The 11,279-nt window shown below is 42.0% G+C and overlaps 1 protein-coding gene across 1 annotated transcript in view; it reads left to right on the forward strand.

The window, feature by feature from the left end:
- SEC61B (SEC61 translocon subunit beta) overlaps positions 1–11,229 on the forward strand; it is a 102,971-nt gene extending 91,742 nt beyond the window's left edge. Inside the window, exon 4 of the mRNA XM_057368338.1 lies at positions 10,976–11,229. Coding sequence (XP_057224321.1) covers positions 10,976–11,204 — 229 coding nt within the window. The 3' untranslated portion in view covers positions 11,205–11,229. The remainder of the gene's footprint in view (positions 1–10,975) is intronic.
- The last annotated feature ends 50 nt before the right edge of the window (positions 11,230–11,279 follow it).

The following is an 11,279-nucleotide window of genomic DNA, read 5'->3' on the forward strand; positions in this document are numbered from 1 at the left end:
ATAAACTAGAAATACAAGCAGTAGTCACCTGAGGCTGCACATGATTAACTTTAGTAAAGCACATTACATGCCTCTACAAGGAGAAAAATTCAAAGAAATACTATATTGCATTAGCTAACGGTAAATATAAACTAGTGTGGCTTACATACTTAKGTGTAACAATTTCAAGACAAGAATGATTATTTGAAACCTGATTCTGACTTTACACCCATTCTATGCTGGATTAACTGCATTAACTGGAGATAAGTTTCAATGGAGTTGTGAACATATCCATCAATTTAAACAGACAGAGATGCTCCCAAGCTTTTGTCTAAGCAAAGAAAAAAATACTAGGCCTTGTCTGAAGAACTAAGAGTTCTAAGTTTTATYCTGCACTGTGCAAATACTATTTTATTGCTGCAAGGCAACGTCTTCATGACGATTAGTCAAGAAGCCTGGGAGCCAGAATAATAAGCAAAACCATTTTGAATAGATGCTGACCCRAGAGGTCTCAGAGACAGGGCAATTCACACAACTGTGTCTCTTCCCTCTGTTCTGCTGCTAGCACTGTGCCTCATATCTATTCTGCACAGCAGCTCAGCTTTGCTCTCACTCCAGGACCCCATCAGCCAGACCTAAGTGGTCACTGCCACGCCGGCAGCTGTTCTGGGAGACAGCAGGGACAGCACGTACCTTTCCCCTGGCACACCCCAGGTGAGACCTGCTGTTATCACCGCTCGGCAAGCGTGGCAGCAGCAAGAGGCTCAGAGCTCCCTGCTTGCCTCACACACTCTTTTTCTCCGTGTTTTCCAAAGTCTCACTGCTGTTCCAAGCCATCACTTGCAGGTGTCCTTTGCTGCCGCCTAAGTGGGTCCCATAACGTGCCGACGGCTGCATCCACCGTGTGAACTCACAGCGTGGGCACCAGGGGCAGAGGTGCTAAGAGGTACTTGGGGCCACTCTGCTGGGTTTTTCCTTTGAAGCCAAGGAAGGGGCCATCAGTGAGCAGTGAAGATAAAAACCTCAACCCTCTCTTTTTTTTTAACCATAGAGAGCATTTATTGCGTCTGTGTTTCCACGATGTTTCTAAACAATATTATGACCTGAAAGTGAAACAGAATTAGCTTGACTCTAATTTAAAGTGCTTTAAAAACAGGTAATTGGCAAAGCAGACTAGCAAAATTACGTGCCTGCAGGATGAGGTGCCTTTMTTTTTCCTCAGTGGGGGAAAAGGCTTCTATGGCAGTACCATGCCCCTTTCTTCCTCTCGCAGGCAGGAGAACAAGAGGAGTAATAGCATTAGGCAAATGTCATTCTTCCTTTGGCTTGGAACAGGCAGCGCTTCCCAGGCAATTGAAATTGGTACCGTTCTGCGACAGTCAGATAGCAATTAATCTGCACTCCCTACACAGCGAGATCCAATGGGGCTTCCATCTGTCCACCCTAAAACTCACGGCAGGCTGGGATCTGTGGGGAGATAAGCCTTTCTCACTGTTCCTGCTCACACAGACAGAAGGCTGCACAGCCTTGTGCAGCAAAGAGGGTGAATGGGCCATTGTAGCCCAGCCCTGCCCTTCTCTCTCCTGGGAAAGGAGGACAGTGTCAGCAGGACATACCAAAGGGCTTGGCACGCTCTCCCTTTTGATTGCATAATGSAACTGTTTAGAAATGGGTGCAGGGACATAAGCTAGGCCCAAAGGCAGAAAAGTGCCAGCATAGCCAGTATCCTGGGTACAAACTCTTCCACCTGAAACACAGGTGACAACAAACTAAAACATTTTACACATACAAAAAAGATCTCAGTGACCATTTATATCCTTCCTGAGAATATCCAAATCAGATTTACAACCTAGGAAAACTACTGCATCTTGGAAGAGAGTCAGGAGGGTGAGCTTAGGTCCAAGGAAAAAGSATTTGCCCCACAGGTTACCATGGGAAAGTTTGATGTTTCACCAAAGCAGCCCTGTGGGGTGACCCATCTCATGGGGATTGCTTCTTCAAGGGTTGGGTGAGCCACCCTTGTAAAGGTGACTCTTGTACTTGTCATGACTGTTTCAGTTCAGATATCTGATTCTACAGCTCAGACTAGGGCAGGTGGATTCTTCYCTTTCTTCTGCTTGAATCCAAGCTTCTACAGTAAACTTTCCTTTCTTTCACTGGTAATTTTTTACCAGATCAGTATTTTTGGTCTCAATTTGATAAGCTGGCGAGGCTTGGTAGCAGATTTTTTGCGAGGTTTTTTTATTAGTAGTTCTTTTTATTGGTTTGAATTAATAATACGTTACGAATTTATACTGCATGTCCCAAATTTTAGGCTTATGTGTTTCCAGCAGAACAAACATTCTAAATTTCCCAGGGAGAGACAGCTGTCATCTCGTTCACAGGTCCACCCATGTAGCCCACCCAGCCCCAGCAGCARCCATAGTTACAATGCCCCAAAGCAGCAGAATTTTTCTGTTAGCACAATGCAACTACTTSACTTCTAATGATCTTGTAATGCTGTGTTCTAATTGAATTTTTAATTTCTTTTATAGTATTCAATCCTGCAAACTGCTAAGTTATACACTCAAAGAAGCTGCAAGATGAGCTTTTAAAGTTTTCTGCATTTGCCTGTTTGTTTTCTAAAAGGAGTATAATAATGACATATGTTCTTCGAACCAGTGCTGAGCAACTGAAGTTGTGTGCTAATAAAAGTTTGYTGGTTTCATAATACACACAGAAATGTCTAACTGGGCCATTCAAGCAACCTTAAACTCCTACTTCAGGCTGATTGTTTGTGTTCCTTACTTCACCTGTAGCTCATAACAGAATATTTTACAAAAGATACTTTATGTATATGGAGCTACAAATGAATACTATTAATATTTAATTAATAACTAAAAGACTTATTGCGCAGTTACGGATTTTGTAAAGTCACCTGTATGAAATATCATAAAGATATCACACAGACAAGTTATCATGCCTGTGTTGATAGACTTTTGTACAGGAATGATTTTTGACAATAAAAGCACTTGCTGCACTGGCTCTATCAGCACGGTACTCCTGCAGAATGAAAGGTGCAGAATCTTAACCTACAAGACAAAGCCAAGCTGAGAAGACACTGTCAAGTGAGAAGTTTATACAGAAAATCCAGTTGGAGGAAAAGGCTTCTAGTGAGACATTGCAATGGAGGGGAACACCTGCATGCATCAACCAAGTGAGGATCTGTTCCTTTGTTCAAGAAGAGGGCATATCACAGAAGTGCTCGGCATAGTCAGCTGAAGGAAATGCACTAGTTTGTCTTCTTCTGAATAGTTAGCATGCAGTTAATTAAAAGGAAAAATGCATGCTAATGCATTCAAATGAAGATTTTAGCTACTCCTATATATGTTTTAGAAATCGAATGTGTGCAAAACAACTTATTTTGCAGGGGAAAAGGGTACTAGTTGAAAACATCAGCTGTGCTTAAATATAATGCCCATTATATGTTATCATTTCGTGACTAGAGAAAACGTGTAGTTGCAGAAAGCGTATTACAAAAATTCTGTATCCTCCTGCACTGAATTACATAAAAGTGAGCAGAATCCAATTGAAATTCAATTAAAAATGAGATAAAGCAGAAGCATAGACCTCGCTTATATATGGGACTTCCTCCAGCTTCATCCTTTGCATTGTCAAAACTCAAACAGACGGAGCAGAAGGAGTGCATTCAGTTCTGAAACTGAAGCCAGAACAACAAGCAGAAGATCCAGGCAATCTGCTGTGTTCCTCACAAGGAGAATTTACAAATAGTGGAAATGTTTTTAATTGTCCGTCTCTCACAAAAAGAAAGGAAAATAGCCTAATGGCAACACAAACTTTTAAAGTCAGGCACATCTATGAGTATTGTGTTAATACTCTGTGTACAAACAACAGGTGCAAAAGTTCGAGCACCAGAAACTAAAATACTGTAAACTCAGGAGGGGAATTAAAAGGAGAATTAAACTGAGAGAAATACTGGGGCAGATCTACTTCTGTCAGTATTGAGGGATTTGATATGAGTTGTGTCAGCCCTTCTTGTTCACCCTTCKTCCCTGCCCCCTCCAAGGCAGACCCTCCCACACATTTACCTGCAGCCTGTACAAATATTGTCCATTTGGTCCGAGTTGTTAATGGACACATTGACTGTAAGTTGCATGCATGCTTTCAGGGTGTGTGTTTTATCAGGCTGCTGTGAAGCTCTCTGACTTCCTGCATAGGTGGGCCAGGACTTCAAATATTACAAAATAAAGCAGCTCCCTGAAATCTGATTCAGGAGTCCATGGTTACTATAAAATGTCCTCTTTCCCTGCTGGCAGCCATTCCCCTTCTCCTGATCAGGTGTAACCCAATTAACCCAACACAGCACTATCTGTGGGGATAGGGTAAGTTTCCACCATTTGCAGATGTGTTGGGTTTTGCAGCTGTGCTCAGAACAAGCCTCCATGTTGCAAGCAGACTCCAAGCCTCTCCACAGCAGCAGAAACGTGGGCACTGACTGAATTTTGATATGAATGTGGCACTTACCAAGGAATGGGGAAACAAACTTCCCCCCAAACCCTATTCTGGATATTTGTTTTGTCACAGCTATGTTCACGTACAATCCACGTGATTTCTGTCTGCCGTGGCACGGGGCGAAGCATATGCAGCTCGCACACATGTGACCTTTTGTGCCTAAGCAAATGCATATTGAAGAGGGAGCAACCATAAAACCTATATATTTAAATGTGAATATTATAATATCGTCTTCGTAATTACCATTCCCCTTGCTAGTTTCCAAGATGCTCTGGGAGGATCAAAACACAGCTGCTTCCCCACTGAGAATTTTCACACTTATCCCAGCCCCAGGTTTGTTTCCGTCCCGGCCAACAGACGGCTCGGAGCTGCTGGTCCCCGGGCATGGCAGAGCTACGACTGTTGACTGTTACTTTCGAAAGAAGGCTAAAAACTGACAGGCTGTTTGAATACAACTAAGGAGGGAGAAGGAAAAGGACTTTGCTCAATCCAAATGATGGTCTTGCGAATCTTGACTGTTTTCCTTTAAGCCAACTCCAACTAGAGATTTTTTTTTTTTCTCGTGTCTACAGGAACATCAGCATTTGAAACACCAATGTGGGCTTAGGGAGAAAATGGATTTTCACCATATGAACTGTATGCATAATTTCCAGATAGGAAATGGCATGTTACTTTATTCACATACATTCACATTCATTTATTCACATGAAAAATAGTTCATATTCTCAGCTATGATTGACATAAGGTACGAAGAGGATTTCTTCTGTAAAAAAGCAAACAAATTATGAGGAGTAGGAAGCAATAAGGTTGTTTATTAACACTCTTCTATCTTCACCCTCCTGCCCACCCCATCACCCAAGAGATGGCATTCCAAATCCTTGACACAAAATGATAATATATAATATCAACCATACGTTCTCTGCCATTCCCATCTGAACCTCCAGCACTGCAAATGTAGTCATCTTCTTTCCACAGCGGGAAATAGCAAACATTCATACTTGTGCATTACCTTTATTTGGCACTCAAACCCCTGTGAAGTAGAAATTTTACCATTTAGCACCATCCCAGCCTCACAAAATACAGCCTTTCAAAGGATAAAGATAAGCCTACGGTGTCTGAACAGATTCAAGACGCTTTACTAGCATTCTCACAAGGCTCCTGTTTGATTTGCATGATTATTCGGGTGATGGAGGTTAACTACCCTGAGCAATGGGAGGAAATCAAACCATGATCTTACATGCACAAATATGCATAGATTGAGGGGTTTTATTTCATTTCCTGAAAGATTACTGGCAATGCCTATAGTAACGCCTATTTTGTTAATTTTAGCTTTTTATTACAGCCATCTCCAGGAAACAGCAACATTCCCAGAGATAGTCCTTGAGCAGAAAAGAAACTACATTTACGGAATACATTTCTTCTTGCAAATTATTTACCCAAGGCAACAATGTTTATCAGCCTTTCTAATTTGGTGGCGTAATACAGCTCCTGGTGCATGGTGGGCTCGACAATTAACTGGTTGCACTGATGTTTAAAAAAAAATATACAAACAGTGCTGAACACAAAGGTAGTTTTCCAACATTTACATCGAGGGACAATATCGTGCTCATTTCACTTGTACAAGCTCTGGCACTGAATGAAACAAGATGGACTTTTTTTGCCCATGGTTTGGATTAGAGACCATGAAAATGATATTTAATGAAAAATTTAGTCAAAGCTAAACTTRGGTTACAAAGATGTCAAAATTTATAAATAACAGCAGGTAACTTCAAAGGATATCAGATAACTGTGCTGGACTCAGAAGGTGTGAATTCCCTATCAYAGCAAGGCAAGAGGAGGAGGAGGAGCGATATCTGATCCTTCAAGGTTCAGTAAACGTGGAGCAATTGCAATTAATCTTAAGTGACTCGTGATGCAGTGTTGCTGTGGCACAGGACTGATGACAGGGAGGTGTTCCCAGGGGAGACAAGTGTGTAATTTGGTGCCTCGTGGATGGTGSTCAGAGACACGAGAGGAGTCTGACTTAGCAAATGTCAGGGTACATCTAGAATGACCAGAGGTGAGCCGATGTCCTGGCGGTGACACCAAGGACAGGATTCCCTCCTGCCTGTTTACTAGCAATAGGCACAAAGCACTTTCCCTGGTCTGCCAGTTGGGGAAAAATCCTCTCCTACCAGCACTACCCCTTCTTTGTTTTGTAGGTTTTAAATTAAACACACCAAATGAACAAAGAACTCTCCACATGTTTATGGAGCTTGCTAGAAAACTTGCAAAGGTCTGTGACAGCTGGGTCATTTCTCTGTAAATGCTTGCGGCATGAAGGACATGTGTGGTATGTCCTCAAGCATGGAGCTTCCCAAAGGGATAGAGAAAACAAATATGGGATGGAGGGAGTGGGCTCAGCACCATGTGGGAGCAGCCTGAGGTGGAAATGGCACAGGGTATTGCTGGACAATACCCTGAAAGGGTATTGTCCAGCAATAGAAGACACTGGGATTAGGTACTAACAGGGATTTGGTTGTTCATTTCCCCACAAGATTTTCCTTTAATGTGAACTGAAATTTTTCTAGAGGTAAGTGTGTGATGCTTGGTAGAACTTAATTAATTAAAGTTGGCCAGAAGCCAGACTATCTAGCTCTGTGATTGTTTCTGCTTTTGTTAGTTGAGGAACATTAGACTGGTTCAGTACTTCCAGTGGGAGCACCGACACACATGCCARGTGCTTGGGGAGGTGCAGTTTGCAAGAGGGCTCTTTCCAATGGCCAGATTTCCAGTCTGAAATGGATCATGAAAAGATTGAATAGGGTAGGGAATCACTGAGCCACTGGGCATATCTCCTTTCAGGATAAATGCTCTCTATTACTTACGGTCCTCATTGGCATTATGGCTGTTTAAATGTGGATGAGAGAAAACCAATTCTGCCTTCAAACAGCTTTAAGAGAAAACTGGCATGGTAGCATAACAGAATGGGTTTAGGGAGGAAGGGCAGGGAAAAAACAAGATGCTCGATCACTCATTATAAATACGTGTGCATGTAAAGTATATATCTGTATATATATATGTGTGTATGTATATATGTAAATATGTTTCATCTATGCATAATTTATACACAGAGTTGCATTATTTAGGAGTTTAACTTCCACTTCCATAGCCAGAATCAGTTTGTGTGTTTTGAAGTGTGGTTTTCCACCGTTTTCCAGGGGCAGGGCCTCATTACAAGTGATGGAGTGCCTTTTCTATCCCAGAAAGCAGCGCCCCTGCTCCTGGAGTCCTTGTCCTTAAACTCAGGGCCTGCTCGTGGTGATCTCTCACCCAGAAGTTTCAGGTTACCAATGTTGCCTCTCATACGCTCGTGGCAGCTGTCACAATCAGCCTCAAAAGTACCTGTGCTCCAGCTAGGTCAGAAGCAATTTAAGTCAGATCATCAAACCCAATTAAAACAAATAACTAAGCACACAGAAGAATGCACTCAGTCTAAGATGCTCCAGCCGACCAAAGCATCTGTGCACCCAGCTGTTTGGTGTACAAAGCAGATGTGACAAGATGTTTGGACCTGGTGTTGTTTRTGTATTGGGAGATTTGGGCTGAATGGGTTCTCAGGCTATAACAAATGTCCTGATTTATCCTTGCTTCTTCTTGTCCAGGGGACAGGCATGTGGCATACAGAAAACCCAATGTAGCAGGAACATTGAAATCTTGTGTATTTGCTGACAGGTCTCTATAAAGGCCAGATGAGTAAATAAAAGCTCTTTTTGGAGCTTCTAATTATTAAAAAAAAAATAAATTAAATTCTCATTGAGAGTATGCTCAGAAATATGGAATATAACAAAATTATTCTTTGTGTCCTTACACAATCGTTATTCAATAAAATTCCCACAAGTTTATGGTAATGTGTTYTGACTCACAGAATTTTATAGTGTGGATCTCCTAATATTTGGGATTTCRATTCAAGCACTGATTTTGGAGTCAAATATTTTGTGAGAATCTCATTCTGTCCTCAACTTCTTACCCYCAGTTTCAGTCTCTTCTGGTTGCAGAGAAAAACCTGGAAACATAACCCATATTAAGTCTCAAACACCAGACGGCAAACAGAAATATACAAATTTTTTTTTAAAATTCTCCTGATTTTTAACACTTAGAGTTGGCAATATTGCAACTGGAATTTGGTTTGAATGAAGACTAAGGGCTGAATGCCAGCTTACTCTCTCTGTCTCTCTCTGASGAAAAGCAATGCTCCGAAATGCCTGGAAATGAAGGGCCTGATCCACGACTCCCTTCCATGGCTGCCTTACCCTGCTTGTAAGCCTAGATTCAAATATTCATGCATATTCCAAACTGTGTCCAAATCTAAATAGTACAARTAGTCTTTTTCTTTAGAATATCATAACCTCAGATAAAAAAAAAAAACCTTTAATTTCTGTGATACATGTAATCTGGATGTATTTTAAATAAGGCCATCTCTACTTAAAACCCATCTCTGAAACTCCTGAAACAGGGTGTGTTAAGTAATCTGAGAACTTTTTTTTTTTTTAAATAATGTTTTTACTCTCTTGTTTCTTCTGCAAGTCTTTTTCCACAAGTAATATTGTGAAGCAACAACTAAAACACTGATTATACTCTCCAAATAAAATGGCTTCTGAATTCACATGGCTGGACTGTAGTGGTTCCTCCAAGCCACTAAATACTGGAATTCAATAGAAAGAGGAAAGCTGGCTCAACTGCTTCAAAACATTGCAGTGATTTTAGTGAATGTAGTCTTTTCTACCAAAAATTTCCAGTCTGTTGGTTTGCCTACCAATAATTTAATCTCCTCTTTTCGGATTGAAAGAAGTTTATCTGTKGATTTCTTTTTTAATTAATGAGATATTATTGTGAGGAAAAAAAGCCTTACATCCACTCCAAATTCCACTCCAAATCCTTAGTGTGCCTAAATATACCGGAGCACCAAGGGTGAACTGTGTGTGCTCGTGTTCCTGTACTGCCAGCAATGWTCCTTACACTGCTCAAACAGCACAGGCTCACAATTTACAAAAGGTAGTTGGCACAACTTTCAGGTTTATGGCTCAGTTTTGTGGCTCTRGACCTCAGTGTGCTCTGGTGAGCCATAATAAACATTTTGAACAGTACAAAAAAACCACTCTTACAACAAAGGATGTCGTTGACAAGGTGACAAGTTTGGTTGGTCCCATGAAATGGAAMTGGTGCTACAGGTTTTGAGTGTTGTCTCCTGACAATTCATGCATTAAGCCACAATACACCCATACATAGATTGAATGCATCCAAAAATCAGTGGGGAAGGCAGTGAAACATCTGCTCTGAAGGCTCAAGTTTTGGCTGAAATGATCCATAAACATTGTCCTGGTGCTCCTGTCCATAGTGAATAACATAGGGGAGTGTTTGTCATGCCTCAGAAAGGCTCTTCATTGTAGCAACAGGTAAATAATCCCAAATAGTCCTCATCTGGTGCATTTCCCAGAGCAATCCACCCCACCAGTCCTGCAGCAGGCACTTTCACACGAGCAATTCATGAGGAGGGACAGAAGCCAGCCACTGCTGTTCTCAGAACTGTCTCACCCATTGACTTTCCCTGGCAAGCACAAGGTTCCTGCAGCAGCAGTGTATTACCTCAGCTGCCAGTGTCTTGTGTCACTGAAATATTTTCCATCAAAGGGAAACCTCTGCGAAGCAGCAGAGCACAAGGGCTGGCTGTCAGCTTAAACTCTTGTAATACTTAACCCATTGCCTCCCCTCCACAGCAGCTCTTCAGATGAAAAAGGTTCTCTTTGCTTTTGRTAAGTCTCCTCCTGCCACAGTCTATTGCAAATATTTGATACTCGAGAAAATCAGATATATTGGCAGCAGCCTGCTGAGGCTCTCTTCTGAGTCTGTTTTATCTTTCAGTAACCTGCCTGCCGTTTGTGGCCACAGAGTAAGTTCAGTATTACTATAAATTGCCAAGTTTGCTGCTGTTTGCTGGGGAGAGACAGAAAATTGTATCACACAGAGCAGTCAGAGGATGTCACTGAAGCTTCCTGATCTCTACAGACTCCAKCACGCCCACCCCTTCCCTTGTGGAGAACAGACAGGAAAACAACMATTCATACATGCATAAACATACCGTATCTTCGCATATATTACAAAAACTTGCCTGGGCACTGCAGGAAAAACACTGGAGAAAGTACCTTTGTAGAAGAAGGATTATGAGGATTATGCCAGTGCACCCGAAGCAAAGTTATGGCTACTTGTAACTTGTGACAGCAAACACTGATGGCTCTTTTAATTAGACATGTTTTTGTTGTCCTCATTCCTTATCGGTGCAACGCAACCGATGGATTTCCCTTGAAAACACAGATGAGCTCACCTCTGCTGCTGATASCCACAGCCCCTGGCCATGTGCACATCACATGCTGGTGGCATGACAAAGGCAAGATGGGCTCTGCCTCCAAAAGCCCGCTTACATATGTTCTTTCTTGTACAATTTTAGCTGTCATGTGGCAGAGGATATCAGAGACGCTACACGTGGGACGGATTGTTTACAATTACGCGCCCCACAAAGGACCTGGAGTTATAACAAAAGAATTGGAATGTGGTTTCCCATCTCAGTAAGTCAGATCAGCAGCTTCCCTTGCTACTGTGCCCCACCAGCAGGAACCATGACAGAGCGAGAGAGCCACGCGATACCACACACTGTGCCGGCCTGGGGTGACCCTTAGGTCCTGAATCCATTTTATTGTCTACAGTAAATGTAAAGCCAAGCAGGAACTGAAAAAGACAAGCTTTTTATAACA

This window comes from Malurus melanocephalus, unplaced genomic scaffold, assembly GCF_030028575.1.
Source record: "Malurus melanocephalus ecotype Western Australia unplaced genomic scaffold, MMel_1.1 scaffold_90, whole genome shotgun sequence".
Taxonomy (NCBI): Eukaryota; Metazoa; Chordata; class Aves; order Passeriformes; family Maluridae; genus Malurus; species Malurus melanocephalus.